Source organism: Parasteatoda tepidariorum, chromosome 1 (assembly GCF_043381705.1).
Source record: "Parasteatoda tepidariorum isolate YZ-2023 chromosome 1, CAS_Ptep_4.0, whole genome shotgun sequence".
Taxonomy (NCBI): domain Eukaryota; kingdom Metazoa; phylum Arthropoda; class Arachnida; order Araneae; family Theridiidae; genus Parasteatoda; species Parasteatoda tepidariorum.
The window spans coordinates 53,717,331-53,737,306 of NC_092204.1; the positions used below are offsets into that span (position 1 = coordinate 53,717,331).

Genomic DNA, 19,976 nt, shown 5'->3' on the forward strand with positions numbered 1-19,976 from the left:
TCCACAAACGTTACATTTTACGTATTGATACTAATTTCTAGAAAGACGTATTCTAAAATCAACAAGTAAGGTTCTTATAAATCTATGCCACACATTAAACAAAATGTTCCATTTATGTCTTAGAAATAATTTTCTATATACCAAAAGCATATAATAATTTTTATATGTTTGTAAAAATGTTTTTCTGATGTTTAAATTTTCAGGTTTTTTCCATAAATGCAAACATTTATAAGACTTTATTTAAAAAAAAAAAACATATAAATTCTATCAAGACAAATGAATAGTAAACTTTTATCAACTTAGAAGTTTGAAAAATATAATATTTGAAAGGACAGTTGTTTCATAAAGCTATTAGCTGTTTTAATTTTTCAAAAAATTATCTTAAAGAAGAAAAAATGCTTAAAAGTTTTGTTTTGTAAATTTATTAATTAGTTGAAATTTATTAATTAGTTGGTTATTGTTATTTAGTTTTCAAAATTTATCAATGTTTTAAAATGCAATGTTTTGATTTACTTTCCATTCAAGTTTTTCATTAACTATTTTCAAAATTTTCTCTCTTCAAGGTATTCTTACTTAGCTTTTACTCAAATTTGGCAAATTTTAAAATTAGCTAATTTTGGTAAAAAAAATACATTGCCATATTTGCAACTTAAAGCTCGTATTATTCAAACATTTCTGTGATTTAATTTATTAATTGCATTGACTAAAAAAACTCAATTAATAAAGAAATATTTATTCTAAGACATTTTAAATTGTGATTTAAATATAAATATTTATTTTTATTTCAGAATATCTAAAATGGAATTTCCTAAAGAAATATTTTCTCGTATTTTAGACTGTCTAAATTCTGATTTAATAAGAAAAGTTTCTTATTTTAGATAGTCTAAATTCTGATTTAATAAAAAAAACATTTATTCTTGTTTTAGATTGCCTAAATTCTGATTTAAAACGAAATATTTTATTTTATTTACGACTGACTAAATTATGATATTGAGCAGTAATTCTAATGAAATAGTAATGTTTAATTACCAAATTTATGATATAAAACTATAATTGATTTTATACAAACAAAGTGTTTTGCAAAAACAGCCCTTATTATATATTTTTATTGAGAATTTTAGCAAAATTCAATTTATAAAAGCATATACATTAGAAGTCTCAAATTCAAAAAAAAAAAAAAAAAAAAAAAAAAAAAAAAAAAAAAAAANAAAAAAAAAAAAAAAAAAAAAAACAATGATAGCGAAATCTGAAAAATCACTATTAAGGAAGACGAAGTTAAAACATCAAAACCGGATCGTACCTTCCTGATAGATTGGATAGATTTCAATGTCTTTTTTTTTTAATTTATGATTTTACGTTATTCAATTCAATATTAGCTTGAGGCCTCTAACGGGTCAATTTTTTTATTCATTTTCGACGAGAATTCGAAATACTATATGTATTTAGGGTGGTCATTTCAAATCACCCTATATTAAAAACAAACTTAGTTAACATTAATTGTTCTGAATTGATGATATACAAGTATTAAATTATATAAACTTAAAATCAATAAATTTTATCATATACTTTATGTGTAGGAACATTTAAACCTAATTTTAACCACTTTGTTTTGTGTCAATAATCTACACATCTATTTATAATGCGTGAGACAACTATTCGCATGCATTTAAATTATTTATGCCTATAAACAATGAGTTTATGCAGCTTGTTTTTACATACATTCTGACTGAACGAATTAAGATTGGGAAAGAGAAATTCTTAGTTTAGCATTTAGAGAAACAACTCACAAAATATTCATAATATATTCCCATTTTGAATCACAGCTATCAAATTCTACCCTCATCAATTCATAATTATAATACGTAATACGAGTGTTAATGATATTTGTCACAATTTCGTCGCTAAACTAGAGCATTTCCCCGTGAAGGCTTGACATTCAGCATAATTTACGAGTTGACAGAGTACTCTAGCCTGACAGAAACTTCAGGGAAAGGAGATACTTACCTTATTAAAACATCGTTACGATAGAAATTTCTCCCCCTTCTCCAAATTTGAAAGGCAAATTAAAGCAATCAGAACATCTAATGAATACTCAAAGCATCATGCCTTAGTTACAAAACGTTCGAAAATGAGTAGCAATATTAATAAAAATCTGATAAGTGTGTAGTGATTTTGATTTATATAGCAAATTAGTATAACACTGTTAAATCAAGCAATCGTCCGTTTTACAACATTTCTTACAGAAAATATTGTAAAATGAACATTTGAATTTAGCAAAATTTACAGACTATTTAAGTGAAAAGTTGTTGTAGTTCATTTACGTCGCACTAGAGCTGCACAATGGGCTATTGGCGACGGTCTGGAAAACATCCCTGAGGATGATCCAAAGACATGCCATCACAGTTCTGATCCTCTGCAGAGGGGATGGTTTCCTTGCTTTGGTAGCTCGACGACCTGCTCCCAAAGTCGAGCTCTCTACGGTAGAACAGTTTAACGAGGGCCAATACCGCACACCCTCGGTCCCTACGCAGACTGATCCAAGTGGACACCCACCCGCATACTGACAGCAGCCAGTGATGCTTGACTTCGGTGATCTGCTGGGAACCGTGTCTTAACGATCAGTCCACTGCGGGACATAATTAAATGGAATGGTAAAAAATATAAATGCGGGAAAAATTTATCGTTTTGATTTATAAATTGATCCACTTGATTGCGTTAATTTATTGTAATAACTCACGATATGATCATTTAAAATGTTGGTGGATTTACAGAGCTCAAAATAAAAAAAGAAAACACCTTAATAACTTCTGATTGTATTTTCACATGCTAAAATGCAAACTTATTGATTCGAAAAGCTAACACTAAATGTGTTACAATATTTGTGGCGATATTTTAAATTCAGACTAAAAAAATTTCTTTCTTCGAATTATCATGTTTTTTCTCCGATTGATTGGACTTTTTGACTCTTTAATTACGGGGATGGCCGCAACGCAATCGAAGAAAAATGAACATAATTATGTAGGCAGGAGAGCGGTCGAAAGTTTGGTCCCCTTACGTATTTTATCGTATTTTTGGAACTTTTTAAGATTCGAATAATTTTTGCTAATTAATGTATACTTGAACCAAAAATACATTAGAGGATATATGAATTTAAAAGTGTGAGAAAGCATTTCGTTTTGAATAATAAATTAAGAAAAGGATTTACAGAAAAGGAATAATATAAAAAGATTAATATAATACGCTAATATAGATAAAAACGGTATATCTTAAAGGAAGCTGTTAAGGGTAGCACAATTTTCTATAGGTATATACAGTTTCAAAATAATTAAAAAAGGATTTTAATACAGAATGTAGAATTCTTGTATAGTTCTAAGGGATTTTATTTTTTGTTTTTTTATGTTGTTAAGAGCAATTAAATCATTTTTAGGGATTTAATAATTAAAATTCAATCTTCATCGCAATGGAATGTAAAACAATTATTTGAGTAATACTTAGCGCTCACAATAAAATCTCTTTGAATATCAAACTATAATAAAATGGAGTTTAAAACTAGACACATTTTGATTGCGTAATCACATTATCCGTCAAACCGTTTATTTCATAATTATTTTTAACAGTAATGAATACTTGTTTTCTACAAGAAAAATATATAAAACGAGTTTTGAGCAGGTGACATAATGACGTCAATTATTTCCTACGTTAATCAGTGTTTGAAACACAGCAATCATAAGTATATTATTATTTTCCAAATGTAATTCAAGGATGGAATAGTAAAATAAAGAAATATTTGTTTTTATTTTATAAACTAGTAATGCAACGATTTTTTTTTTTAAATTTCAACTATTGTGTTAGGATTATGGATTTTATGGATTAATTATGGATTTAAGAAATCAAATGGACTGGCTCTATAAATTTAAGTTTAAACAAATAGAGTAAAAAAAAAAAATTCTTTTTTCAATTATCAAAATTTTAGAAACAACTCAGCTTTTGAAAAAGCAGAAAAGACAAGCGAAGAATTGAGACAATTTTTTTATTTCTGCATATTTCCACCGAACCTGGCGTTTAATGGCCTGATTGGATTCGAATACATAAATTTCAGTTTAATTTCGCATTCCCGATAATTCAACTTTACGTTACTCTGCCTTTCTACGAGTTAATTTAGTTCCTTTAAATAGTTTTGTAATTTCCTTAAAGTAAAAAAAATTAGGGGCTGTTGAGCTTTCATTTTTCAAGTTAGCAATTTTGTAAGAAAGCATTCAGTAAAAACAAGAGAACCACGTAATTGCTCAGGTACGCTTTGTTTTCAAGATGGAATTTTCAATCATTTTGACAACTTACTATGAATTCTTTTAACTATGAGAAATGTAGTGATTTCTCAAACAATAAAAAACTAACTAAAAATAATTCTTCAACTTATTTATCGCCTAAGAAATTAATTTCATCAAATTTCCTTACTTTTTTCCTTATTTTTTCCATTCAATTAAGAAAAATAAAATTAATTGAATTGCAACAACTGATGGGTAGCAAGACCAACAAAAACAGATAATAAATAAGATCAATTTTATTTTTATTTAAAAAATATTGAATGCATAAGTACTGCATGCTTTTATTATTATTATTATTCTATAAACTTTTAGGACTTCACAGTTATAGTTTTGCAAGATATTTTTTTAAAAGAAAACTAATTTTTAGAGCAATAATTTCAATAAAAATAGAATTCATTCATAGAAACTGTAAAAAATTTGTTTTATAATCTTACACTCATTTCCTCGGTTGGGAAGTGTGTAAAACTTCTATCATCTTGGAGAAGTACACAATAATATGGTTTCCAAGCAATCGGTTGAGATTTTGCTTGCTGGCGCCATCTATTGTTTTTCAGTCGTCCTACCAGAGCCTCCTTGTCTAAAAGAAAAGAAAAGAAAATTACTTAAAATTGAATATTACTTAATCTTGACATTTGAATTTTTATCACAGAAAATTTTAATAAAGCGGATATTAAATACGACACAGAAGTTAGGCGCATAACTAAATGAAAACAGTTTTTCAGTCATGAATTAAATTACAGTAACAGTATAAAATTTCTTTTTCTTTTTCAGCCGTTTTTTTCCCTTCTTTTTCATTCATCATTCTTTTTTTTTCTCTCAATAAAATAGCAATACGTTCTGGTTCTGAGTATCAATATTTATATTATTTACTAAATGCTATATATTAAAATAGTTAGATGGTTTTAAAGATCTTAAGAGATTTTATAGCTTTAATTCCTAAATTTAACTGAAATATGTTTTAGAACAGCTGACAAAATAAAAAAAAGAAAATTTTTCATATAAATAAATAATGTAACTCATTAGTGATTTAAATAATTATTCAAATAAGTGTTGATTTAAAACTGTGCAATAGTAACATTAATGATTATAATTAGATTTATACATGCCTTTTCGTATACTCTTAAATTTAATAGTAGAAATTAAGAGTTTAGTTAAATTAATAACACCATAAAAAATGATTAAAGTTAAAAAATTTTTTAAACCTGCATAACAATAGTTTTAAAAGTAGTTTAATGAAAGTAATGGTGCTGCCATCTGCTTAAATATTATGAAATAAATGTGTAATTTTTTTAAACCAATTTAGTTAAAACTTAGAATAGCAACGAGTTGAAAGGCTGATAATAAATAAAATTTAAAAAAAAACTATCCAACAGGTACAAGCTAAAATAATTTTGCTGGAGAAAATCCTTCAATAATTTTATAAAAATTCATGTGAAAATTCTATTATACACCATGTACCAAATTTTTGATAATTTTAATAGAAATGAAAAATAGAATTTTGGTAAAAAAAAGCTAAATATCAGAGATTTTGATAAAGTGTAAAAATAAAAATGATAATTACAACAAAAAGAAAATTTTTTTTTCCTAACACTAAATTACTATTCCTTTTCTGAAACTTTCCCCTTACGCTATCCTTATTTCTGAACTATTAAAAAATAAATAAATTATGAGCAAAATTCTAATATTTTCAACTTTCAATGAGCAGTACAAATAATGTTGGCGAAGTATAACACACTAAATCTAGTATGATTGTTTTTTAAAATCAAGTGAATTTCTGAATAATAAAAGCTAATTGCTAGAAAAATTAATGATTACGCCCGTAGCTTTGTAGTACGCATGATGTCATAATTGAATACTTTCTAGCGACGTCACGCGTGGGTCAGCCAATCAGACTTGACACACACGTGTAACGTCACTGGCAGGTATCCAATTAAATCTGATCTGAAAATTGATTCAACGAGTTGATAGACCCAAGCCTTAAACTGCCATGTGACGTCATGCCACGTGATTAGGCACAACCATGTGATAAGTAGCACGTACCCAATACATAGTTAGAATCTACAATATAATGCCAGAATACATATTGCTGAAATTTTCGAATCTTGTAATAAGTTGGTTGAAAATATAATATTGCTGTGTTGTTTCTGTTTTCTTTATACATTTTTGGAACGTTTTGGTAACTAACAAATATTACAAAAGTCACCTAGCTGGAGTGTAATTTCGACTATCGGATGTAGTTGAAAAAGATGTTTAAGTTAGGTAAGGCACAGCTTTTGCGTTTCTTGCGCTATATATTTCTAATATCAGTTCATGCATAGTTCACCTCTAAAATCTAAATTAAAAACCTTAGCGTAATCATTAAAATAGCTCACATAATGAATGAGGTAATTATGAAACATTTGTAAATTGCTTTTTATAAATAGTCCAGGAATCTAGTACGAAACTATAAGACAGGTTTTTTAAAAAGAATTATTAACATAGCCTCAGAGAATGCGTCATTCATTGTAGAAATTCGATGACCGTGTGTAATTTATATGAAACTTTTCTGTACAATATGTACAGATTTTCAATTATAATTCGTGTATATTTCATCACTAAAATAAAATAAAAATTTGAATAATTTTAAATAGTTTACAATTATTCGTTAGTTAATAGTAAAGTCATTCATTAATGAAATTGTGTGGTAAGTAACTTGCAGATATGGTTCATACGAAAATTTTATATGTTATATATATTTAATTGTAGTATATTTCAGTTTTAAAAGACGTGATTACACTGTAAAAATTCTACATACGATACGATACGATAAAAATTCGTATACGATAAAAATTCGTATACGATAAAACATACGATAGATCGTATACAATACGATATACATATACGATACGATATACATATACGATACGAAACACACGATATACGATAAGACATACGATAAACATACTATAAAACATAAAAAATACCGGCACTCAGGTACTTTTTACCGAAAAATCCATATTTACTGGGACAGGTTACAGAACAAAAATCTGATATACAGTAATTTTTACAGTAACAATTACCGTAAATTCACTGAATCACTGTAATTAAATAAATATTTTTAGGATAATAATGGATTTTACGGATGATACAGCCAAAGTGCCGGTACTTGTCATATCTGTAAATTTTTTATTTTATCTTATTTAACGGTATTTTTTTCATACCGTTTCACTTCTTTTTAATTATATTCGCTGAGACATTTGAAACCAGGACTTTCCCCATCTGTCAGCAATAGGGACGTATATTTCCTTAGCGGAAGGATGAGTAAGGGATGATTTCGTAGCAGTTTTCACCAAGGAAATGTGAAATTCTAAGAAAATGATTTCTAATTTCTAAGAAAATGCGAGAATCCTCGCACCTCTCACATTTTCTTAGAAAGCCGCTATTTAAACTTTTTCTTTACACACAAAAAAATTATCTATTTATTTACTGCAAATTTAATTACAGAAATATTGAGTGAAAATATTTTAATCTTAAAAAGTATTCCATTCCCTTATTTATTAAATGTGAGGGGGCAAAAGCTCTCCCCCCCCCGGGTCAGCGGTCCCTGATACGTTTTCATGCGTAACTTTTGTTCACAAAAGTTTCGCATTTAATAAAAGCACGGATGCATGGGTATTTTAATAGAAGTATTTTGTATAGCTGATTACACATTTTATAACTGATTTATCAAACAAAAAATGATTACATTATTTTGAAGAGTAAGAGACTCATTGACGAAATAGTTTTTAATTCGAAAACAAAATATGCCATTTTATTTCTGAGGTGATAGTTGAAGGCCTTATCGTTCGTAAAGATCACTCCGTTAAGATAAGTTTTATGATTTATCATCAGAAGTTTAAAATTTCAAGGTCGTTTTTAAAGGACAAATATAATTCTTCGTTCATCGCATATAATACCTTAAACCTGGTTTATCGTCTAAGTCCACTTTGAGAGCTGTCGGTACAATAGAATATAAGGGTTTAGCAAATCACATGCTTTTCATTTACACTCTGAGAAAAAAAAATATGGTCAAAATTATTAGAATGTGGTAAAACTTACTGTGTTTCTAGCCCTATGGAAACACCAAAAAGCTCAGTGATCATAACTGAAGCACTTAGGTGGAGAAATTTTGGTGAAATTTAGTAACCATATTTTTACAGTGCAATAAAGCTCAGAAAAAAAATCCTTATCTGACGAATTGCTATTTAAAAAAAGCAGGATTAAAAGCTTAAAAACCTGACATTTTTAGAGACTTCTTCCTGCAATCAAAACAGGTTTTGATGTTCTCTCTTTTATTTAGCTTATATCAATAATGATTCGTCAGATATAGTGTTATAGTTTTTTCCTAGTTTAAATATTAGTTTGCGACCACTAATGAGTCAGTATAATTTATTGATTTAACTATAAAAAGTATTTCAAAAATATATATTAAGGACAGTGATTACTGAACATTATATTATGATGTTGGTATTATTATAATGCACTTTATGATCAATAATTTGAAATTGTAAAGTAAAAGTAAACTTTTAACAGCTTTTTATCAAAAAATTTAAATTAAGTCATTAAAATAAATTATGAAATTACAAATTAAAACCATATGTAAGGCCCATTTTTTTAAATTAGTAAAAAAAATAATAATAATAATTTTAATAATTTTAATACAAATATTTATAAATAGACAACATAACATATAGTTCATTTTGTACACGCATATTAGTGATTAAAGTGTTTTCCTGTGAGGCCATTGGACGCTTTATTGAGTTAAACGTCAAACTTTTAACTTTATAGCCCATGACAAGGTTATTCTTTTTCTAGCCTCGTTTTTAAATGATGTGTATAGTGAAATGGTTATTTTACGACGTTTCACTTTCCGTTTATTGAGTGGAAAAAAAGTATTGTTATTGTAAAAATGAACTGCGTGTCCAAAGTGTCCAAATGACGACTCTCTTCATTTTTTTTATTAAGAACTATAAATTCTTCCTGATAGAAACACATAACGCTTGAAATATGCATCTTATTGGAAACTGTAATCGAATTGTTCTATTTTTTTTGTTGTGTTTTGTTGTATAATAAAGTATCTAAGTTATGCCAATTTTTGGGTAACTGTAATGATTACGATTTTGGCCCAATATTTTTGAAAATTTCTGAGACGGTCAATCAAAAAATGAGTGAGCTAAGATTTGTTTACATTTGTAATTTTTAGCTGTCATTTACAAAACTAGGAGGCACCGCTTATCCAATTGTAGTTGCCTTGCACTCTTCAATGCTATTTTTTATCCTAAATCCTCATTTTTCAAAAAAAAAAAAAAAAAAAAAAAAATAAAAAGATACATTTTCTTTCATAACGTGTAATTATAATTTCATGTTAACACAATTATTAATTGTTTTAATATGTTGATCGCAACAAAATAAACGTTTACTTATTTTTGAGAAACAATTTTGTACAGTACTTGAAAAAATTTATAAAGCTTAGGAATAAAGTATTAGTATCCCAAAAAGAAGTAATATATGAGAAATAATTTTACTTGTTAACAATATGTAATGATAACCTGATATTGAGTAACAGTTCAAATTAAAACAGTTTTTTCATCTATCTCTCTTGTCTCTTACATATTTTTAAAAATTTTGATATAAATGTTAAGCGTTATATCAGGCAACACAAAACCTCTTTCTTTTATTATTCTATTTTATGAATTTTTTTGTTACTCTTGTCTTCAAGTTAAAAGCGAGATTATAAAAAAAAGGGAATGTAATTTTTATATCATTAGTTAAACAGTAAGTATTTAAAGCAGAAAAAAAGTGAACACTGGGTAATAGTAGATTGGACTAAAGGTTAACAGCTGATAGTTATCGAATTAATAATCGAATCTTTTTTTGCTTGTTCCATAGTACTCTTTGTGTACTTTTTTTATACACCTCCAAAATTTCAAGTTTCTATGTGTTATTTTTATTGCGCAGCAAAACAAAATGTAGCGTTAAGGTGAATACCCCAAATAGCGCTATATGTAGCGTTTACTTTGCATAAGCTGCAAGTATATAGAACTCATAAAATAAGTTAAAAATATTTTTAAAAATATTTTATTTCAATAATTTTTCTTCTCTTTTATTATGTTATTTTCCATGTTTTCTCTATGTTATGTATATATAGTGCCCTAAATAGATAAATAAAGTACTGACGAATAAATAACATGACGTAATAGCCCCAACAGGTAAAAACGTGTTTTTCTTACAGTTAACAATAAAAAAAATCTTCAAATTCCAGACATATATCTCATGAAACAATACAAAAAGCGGAAGTTTCACAAGACTATGTGATGTCATATCGAGAGCATTAACATAATCCATTGAAATACAACAATGATTCTAAAGAAACAAAACATCTGAACATATTACTGTTTACACGCTGTGGTTTTGTGACATATCCTTACCCAATGTTTCTTTTATTGGAATATGTTTTTTAGATAATTTTAGAAGATGAAGAGCATCCATGCATCAATAAAGAGAATAGTTAAATTCGTGGTACTCAAGTCAAGAGGGCGTTGGAAAAATGCATAAAAAATATGCCCATTTTTTTCTTTAATATTTTAGTCTTGGGAAGCTTTAAAAAGTAACGTCGCTTCGAAAAGGGGAAAAAACGTTGCCACCGAATTGTTTTCAAAAACAAATAAATTAAATGACAATAAATACATTTCAAAATATTTTTTTTTACTTTTATCTATTTTATAAGTATACAACACATGAAAAGTAAACAAGCTCGTGTAAAACGATAGTATTTTATTAATATTTGTCTAAAAATTTACAATAATGTAAAAAATGTTTGTATTTAATACGAAAAATAACTAGAAGCGTTTTATTTAACTCTTAAAAACTTACTATATTTGGATTTCTAAAAGATAATTACAAAAATTTACTAAATTCTTAAAAAAATTTACTAAAATTCTAAAATATAATTACAAAAATTTACTAAATTCTAGAAAGAAAATTACTAAAATTCTGAAAGATAATTACAAAAATTTACTAAATTTTAAAAAAAATTACTAAAATTCTAAAAGATAATTACAAAAATTTACTAAATTCAAAAAAAAATTACTACAATTCTAAAAGATAATTACAAAAATTATGAAGCGTATTCTTACAATAACGAGTTTAAAAATTACTTATAATACCGTTAAAGGGCAAAAATCAGTTATTCTGCAGATTACCTCAATAATAAGCACAATTAACAAGGGTGATTCTTAAAAGAACGAAAATCAGTAATTCTGTAGATTGTCTCGATAATATGCGAATTAACTAGGGTGATTCATTCAAGTACCGAAAATTGTTTCATTTCTTACTCGTTAATATCTGCATACGTTAAAGTGAAAATTAGATCTTTACTAGAATAGCGGCAACGATTCTGTACTCTTGAATTAACATGTTATATATTCGATATCTGAAGTTAATAGAATCAACAAATTAATTGCTAGAAATCATGAATAAATTAAATAATTACAACACAAAGCATCAGTTTAAAACATTATTATAATTAAATGAGAATTTAACTTAAGAGAACAAAATGAGAATAATAAAACAAGGACAGAAATAAACTTTTGAGCCTTAGCGATATACGGAAGCCATTAATGTGCATATTATTTAGGTAAAATACGGAGAAATCTCCGTTTCGTACTTTAATGGAGCAAATCAGTTATTTAGCAGATTAGCTGTGCATATTAACGGCTTTCGAGTTACAGCGGAAACAAATCGGCGCATTGCAAAAGATTTTTCAAAAACTGCTCGTTAACTGAGTTTTAGATAGACGTATGCTTGTAAATACATATTAGAAAATTAGAAAAGCTTGCAAAATTCGAAGCAAAACAACAAAAAAAGTAATCTTTAATTTTCTTTTAGATTTTGTTTTGTGAAATGTTTATTTGAAAACATTTTTTTTAATAGAAACAGTAGAAATTCAAAAAGTTTTAGCATTGAAAATAATTCATTCAAGGTTATACTCGTATAAACTGAAAAATAGCAATCTATACAGATGATACAGCAATCTTACACATCATATCATGATCCTACACAAAAGAAAAAAATTACATGCATGGTTTCTATTATAAAAATTGGCAAGAACTGCAAATAAATAATTAGAAAATTTATTAAGTATTTAAGTTTACAAGTTGTTAAAAAAGATTTGAAAATTTTTAAAGTTTCTAAAATTCTCTAAGATTATAATTTTCAGAACTGTTAGAAATTATTATTCGAACAGTAACATAAACTGACACACATTTTTAGAAATAAATATATTTATTTTTAATGCAATGGATTCTTCAAAAACATTTTTTTTAAATTTTATTTATTTATTTTATGTCCTAAAATCAGCGGGATAAAAACAGAATTTTTCCAAAAGAAACACTAAGAACCTACAACGAAGGATTAAACACTAATTTAGAATTTTAGTCGGGATAATAGATTCTGAAATAAAAATTTTTTTTTCACAAAAGGCTTTTTTTTTCCTTCTTTTTGATGATATCGTATGTTACGCTTTTGACGTAGATAGATTTTTTTTGTACAATAATTTTTTTTCCTGATGCTTTAATTACAAGCAAAAGAATATTTTTACTTATAAAAAATAGTCTAATATTTACTAATAAAATATGTTAGGTTATCGAAATTATTTTTGTAATAAAATATGAAATCCGAAAAATAGTATTCAGAAACGTATCAATAATAGATTTTCTAAATTAGAGAAATTTCAACGTTGTTTCTTCTAGATCTAAATTTATTTCTATGAAATATTGACAAATAGGAAATGTTTGGAGGATTTGATCACTTTGACCTTTTTCAATTTACATAAAAAAAGAAAGAAATACAAAGACGTAACAAAACCACAAACTCATTATAAATTTGAGGTTTCAGAAATAAACACTTCACAATGGTTCACCCCCGCATGTCGTTTAACTCTCCATCTATTCTTCAAAATTCATATATCGACTCCAACGTAATTTGAATATATGCGAGGGAAGTAAAGATATATTGAGATTCCAAGGTCAAAAGGATGTATAAGGTTTGGCAGCTGTTGTATATATTTTTGCCACCTGCCACTCACAGCTATTGATGGCCATGCTTGTAATTTCAGGTGACGGCTTCAATATAAACTATCTGATAATACAGAAACGCTGAATATAAAAATTGAGATTTAAAGAAGATAAATCGCTATTTGAGAATCATCTTACACGCACGATGAATGGAAGACCAGCTTCGAACAATTAAACTTAGTAACCTCTAAATATATTATTGTTATGCTGCTTAGATAATAAGCATTTTTGAATAGTAATTATTAAAAAACCAAGTTTCACAACACGCATTAAAATAACGTGCAAAAATGAGTTATTTTTAAAGTTGACCTAGAGACAGATTTTACTTTAATTCTATCTTTATTCTTTCATATTTTTTTAAAATTAAAACGTATGTACTTAGTTGACTAATATTATTGTTATTATTTTATGTAAATATTGTCAAACTTTATGAAAGATATCTTAAGTAGCTGTGAAATTTAAAAAAACATTTAAAGCCCGGAAAGAAAAAAAAAAACTAAAATTGGGTTACTTAGTGTCATGCCTCCATGTTGCGATGGCGCTGTCAGCAAATGTAGATGTTGTAAATAAAGGTCGAGAGTTCGCACGTAGCGGCTGGAAAGAAAAGACGTTCTTTTGTTGGTCTAATTATTTATTTGGACAGTATGATATCACANAAAAGAAGTAAATGTAATAATAAAATGTTCCAAAACATTAATTTGTGACTTGATAGGGAATTAGTATCTATATAATTCTATCTATAGAAAAGAAGTAAATGTAATAATAAAATGTTCCAAAACATTAATTTGGGACTTGATAGGGAATTAGTATCTATATAATTCTATCTATAGAAAAGAAGTAAATGTATAAAAGAAGTAAATGTAATAATAAAATGTTCCAAAACATTAATTTGGGACTAGATAGGGAATTAGTATCTATATAATTCTATCTATAGAAAAGAAGTAAATGTATAAAGTAAATGTAATAATAAAATGTTCCAAAACATTAATTTGTGACTTGATAGGGAATTAATATCCATATAATTCTATCCATAGATTAATCAAGAGAAAGACATAGATTAAGTAGAATCTGTCTCCAGGTCTGTTTTAATCAGATGTCATATAATATAGTAGAATTGATTTATTAAGAGTACTGAGTTAACAAAATGCCTTAATTCATGACAAAAGTTTTAATAAATGATTAGTTTAATGCTAAGAAGTTTATTTTAGTACCTTGTTATTTCGAGCGTACCTCGGATTTCACGAGGAATTTTTAATAAACTTCTTTTAAAATTATTTAATGAAAGCTGAAGGGAAAAAAATATTCAACTGTTCGAAGATATTGCAATCTGTACAAAAGGGTTTAAAAATACCCCTGTAGTTAACAATGAAGGGAAATAAAGCGAATTCCTTCACACTCCCCCCCCCCTTAAATCGCGCAATTATAGCATCTGAGAAAAGATGTCTACATTCTGTTTTNTTTTTTTTTTTTTTTTTTTTTTTTTTTTTTTTTTTTTTTTTTTTTTTTTTTTTTTTTTTTTTCGTGCTTAATAGTCTTATTTTTTGATAATTTCGGTCAACTCGTACTTGACGAGAAGAATTTTTCCAATTTCTACTTTCGCTCTTTAGACGAGTTTCGCAATTTTGAAAAAGTGTTGAGTTTGAACAATTTGTTTCTAGAAACATTACATTATTTTATGATATTAAATAGCTTTTTCTAAAAGTAAAAGTCAAAAAACACCGAACATTCTATCCATATTTCGAATGGAAACAAACAATTGCACTTAATATCAGCTGTGCACATAATTCCTAGTGAATCTGTTTACGCATTAATCGTTATTGTTAACATTTTAATACACTAGAATTAAAACTAACCAAAAGTTTGATACGTAAAATTGCCCAAAGGTAAAGTATCTTGATAAATTGACCAAAGAAAAAATTGCAAGTTATTAAAAATTTTGAACTAGTGCTCAATTTAAAACACAGCTTTTCTACTTAAACACAATGTACAACGTTATTTCGTATCGAATTACTGTAAAAATCAACGGCACTCAGGATGCAGGAGCTTTTTACCATATCGTTAAATCCATTTTTACCGAAACATGTTACGGAACAAAAAAAAAATCTGTTGAACCGTAATTTTTTCAGCAATAATTACCCTAAAATCACGCAATCACTGCAATAAAATAACTACAACTGTAAAAATAACTGTGAAATATTTTACGGTATGGATTTTATAGATGATGCGAACAAAGTGCCCGTACTTTATATCATACTTTTTTACAGAGATACAACTTCTCTCTAATGTTTCTCATTAAAAAAAGTTATACTATTTAAGTCAAAAAGTAAATGGTAGTTAGAAAGTTTTGTCACTATCAATTGAGAATGGATACTTGATTGAATAAAAGAATTAGATTCATCAATGACTAAATTATTTCCTAACGTCTGATATAAAATGTTTATAATGGAAAATATTGTCTTAATAGTTTTTTTTTTTAATATTAAGTCACATTTATAAAACGATAAGAACAGTTATTTTTGTAAAAAACCTTGAATGTATCTAGTAAAAAAAAAAATGATTACCAGAAATATGTTAAAAATATTTTTATTCCGAGTAAAGCGTAGGCGCGTAGTTGATTTAAACGAGGCCACTCGTTTAGGTGCTGCTAAGCGAAAAACATGAGCATAAATCGTTTTAACGTAGCGGGCGGAAACGTCGGAAACACGCAAAGATGAGATTAAAGCGAAATAAATATTTAATTTACAAATTTATATATAGCTTCGAATCTGCAAAAAAATTTATTTCAAACTTTTGAAATTAATAACATTTTTAACTTTCAAAATTGATAACTTAAGAGTTTTTTTCCCGATTTGAAACAGCGGAAGTATTATTACATTTATATTGATTAAAAAAATCGAAATCATACAGTTTTCATTTATATTTTATAATCTGCTCCTTTTTGTTTTACAACATAAATTTAGACAAAAAAAGAAGAAGAAAAGAATGAAGAAGAAAGAAGAAGATATATTAATATACAGGGTTATTCATAATTCCCTGCGGAGGTTCGAAGCGTTATAGTAAAAAAACGAAGACGAATATAGCAAAAAAGAACATATGAAATTATTCCGAAAGTATTCAAGTTTTAATTTAAGCAGTTGCCGGGGTGATGGCAGTAACATGTACCACTGAAGACAGTAGTAGTAAAGAAAAATGGCGTTTTCAGGAGGAGGGAATTATGAATAACCCTGTATATCTATATATACTGTAGTATTATTTATATTATTATTTATAGTTATCAAAATTTTTAAAATGGACACAAAATCAAAAGACAGTGAAGTCAAATAGATGTATTTGTATCATGCTCTGATAATATATTTTTGCGGTTTACCTTTCTAAAATTAAAAAAAAAAAATTCTGAAAGATGTAATCATAGTAAAAGAATATATTCACACTCAAACTAAAGGATTATTAGAACTTAGAAAATTTCTTTAGTAAGTCATTCAAAAAGGTATTCTGCGTATAATTAACGAGTTATTTAGTATATAATAACCGAAATTTTTTTTGTTTATTTTATTACACTCAGCGACAATTCAATTTAAATCATAATCAATCAAGCAAGCAAGATGTATTCGTTTCACGGTGATAATTCCCTTTTCACGGTTTCCCTCCCCGAAGTTCTTATTTAAAAAAGAAAAAAAAAAGCAACCAAGTAATTGTTTTCTTTTTAATTCGCTTACACCTGCATAAAATACTACATATCACCTAGCACCATCTTTACTTAAAAACCCGCGTCATCGTCACTAATTACCACAAGATTTGGCAACCTTCCAAATGTAATCCATCTTTTCATAAAGCAGAAACTTTTTCTCCGGGCAGATCACCTGTTCAGATAAAAAAAAAAGCGGTCACAACGCGTGGATATTATAGGCACATCACGCGTTTTCGCTTTCTTTTGCTTAATTTATTTTTGTTCCATCAGCAAGATCCCTCTCTGATGCTCGCATACTCGTTAACTGGCCACGTGACGTAACGTGAATCAGAGAAAGGAACACATTACGTATGCAAGATGCGTCCGACAAATGAGGCAACTAGTTGGATCTGAGACACGATCGGTAAAGTGCCGTGGATAGTGTTGCTTTCAGAAGATGACTATCTTCAGTTGAGGTTTTTTTCTTTAAATAAAGTCGAGATACATCGTGATATTCGTCCATTCACTCATCGAACTTTCACACTTTCCAGAGAGTAATTGTGGGAGAATAAAAATCTTTCAAAATAATGAGGCATTTATCAGATGATGATGCATTCAAAATAGCGTGTATGGTGTAGAATATTTGGTATGAAAATAAGTTATATTTAACTTTAGTACGATAAAAGAGCTTTGCACTGTTGATGAATCATTTCGTCATTTTCTCTTAAATGCACAGCAAACCGAGCTGTATCCTCAAATAAAAGTTAGTCATAATCCACATTATCAAAAAACCCATCGTTCATGATATTGCTGTTTTTTTAAATATTTGAAAATCATTATCATTCTGATTTTTTAACACTTACTGTTAATTTACTGTTTCACCTTTAACTGGATATTTATATCTTTGTTGCGATGTTGGATAAAATCATCTCTGCTTTACCATCTCTGCCACTTATCCTGTTGATAAAGGTGTTCCAATGTATCACGAAAATGCTTAAAGGTTTGGATTTTTAGACGTTATTTTTAAGGAAATATAATTTCAACACAAGGAATTACCCTCGCAATATTAAAAGTAGCTTAAAATACTACCAGAATTTTTATTTTATTTTACCGAGAGCCAGCAGTGAAACTTAACTTTCAGATGAAACATCTTAACGCTGGTCGGGCTTACTAGAAGGCTTTTATTATAAAAACCGATTTCAAAAATCCATCAAATCATGCTGTTTTTTGAGCATGAAAAACCAACATTGTTTCATTTCGACTTTGGAGTGCTGGTCAGTCTTGACGATATCATCGAAAAGTATGATGTTCTTTAATGGACTCTCGCTATGGTAACCATGAAATCCATATTTGTCCGTAATAAGAAAAACAGTCAAAAACTTTGTATTGAGATATAATTGGCCTTAAAATGGTTTTTAATTTTCATAAGCTAGTTTATCAAACTTTAATTTCGAAGGAATAGGAAAATAACTTTTCTCGAACTAACGTCATCGCATGAATATAAACTTTTTCAAGAATCATTAATTTAGTCCACAAATTTTTATAACATTTTTGTAGCACCACCGATGAACAAGTCATCTAAGTAGGATTCTTGAGGCAATCAACGTTTACTTTAGTATATTCTTAAATTTAAATTAGATTATAAAGTATTTCGTTAAGTAAATATAGGAACAAATTCGTTTATAGGTTTTTTCCCGTGAAATATGAATTGGAAAAACCGAGCAATTTTTTTCGTAGCTCTTCACCCATAATGATACTCCAAACCATACTGCTGGAGATATACACCGAAGAGCCATTACATTATGACCATCCTGCTAATAGCATGTAGGACCACCTTTAGCCCCTCAAAACTGCTAGCATCCGCCGTGGCATTGATTCCACAAGGTGCTGATAGGTAGTCTGAGGTATCTGGTATCAAGCGCTCACCAACTGGTCCTGCAATTCCCTCACATTGCGAGGGAGTAGCGTGGCAGCACGAATTTGGTTTTCCAAGTAGGACCACAAATGCTCTATTGGATTAAGGTCAGGTAAATTTGGGGGCCAAGACATGACTTGAAAATCACTGGAATGTTCCTCGAACCAATCCATGACGATTCGACCCTTATGACATGGTGCATTATCCTGTTGGTAAACACCATCCCCCGCAGGAAAAACTGTTGCCATGAATGGGTGAACCTGGTCTGCAACTATGTTCAAGTAGCTTACAGACGTCAGGGATTGTTCTATGAGAGTTATGGGTCCTAATGTGCTCCATGAAAACATTGTTCCTGGGCGAGAAACCATGAAAACCTGGGCGAGCCCATTGTTGTAGATGGAGGGTGGTCAGAATGTAATGGCTCTTCGGTGTATATTTATTTCAAATAAAAACCATTGTTATTATGTTCCTTATCATTTGACACATAGTTAACCGTGCTTCTTTTTCGTATTTCCCCTATTTATGTCAAACAAATAAGCGTAGTTTGAGGGAAATAGCCTAACATTTTTTTAAATTATAGATAATTGAGAAAATTTAGCGTTTCCAGTCTTTGAAGAAGTAAAAGGGTTAAGGTAACATATGGACTTTTAAGGAAAATTGTCCAATGTCAGAAATCTATTTCACGATAGCTTAGCTACCTAATCTTAAATTAGCATGTGCTAGAAATATTATATTGATTACTGATCTCTTCTCTTACACTGTGAAAAATTCCGGATGAAATAACGGTAAAAAGTACCGGCAGTGCCGTAAAATCCTACTTATTACGGAACAAAATTTTGATGTACCGTAATTTTTACAGTTAAATGATTAAATAAATATTACTCAAATTGTTCCTTGATTTTTTATAGATTTGATTTTCAACATACTTATTACTACAATTAACATGTTCCTTTAACACGTTAATTATACGAAAAATA

The 19,976-nt window shown here is 28.1% G+C and overlaps 1 protein-coding gene across 1 annotated transcript in view; it reads right to left on the reverse strand.

The window, feature by feature from the left end:
- Positions 1–19,976, reverse strand: part of LOC107447937 (Ras GTPase-activating protein raskol) — a gene marked incomplete in the record, with an annotated part of 312,540 nt that overhangs the window by 212,197 nt on the left and 80,367 nt on the right. Inside the window, 1 exon segment of the mRNA XM_043040826.2 lies at positions 4,760–4,902. Coding sequence (XP_042896760.1) covers positions 4,760–4,902 — 143 coding nt within the window.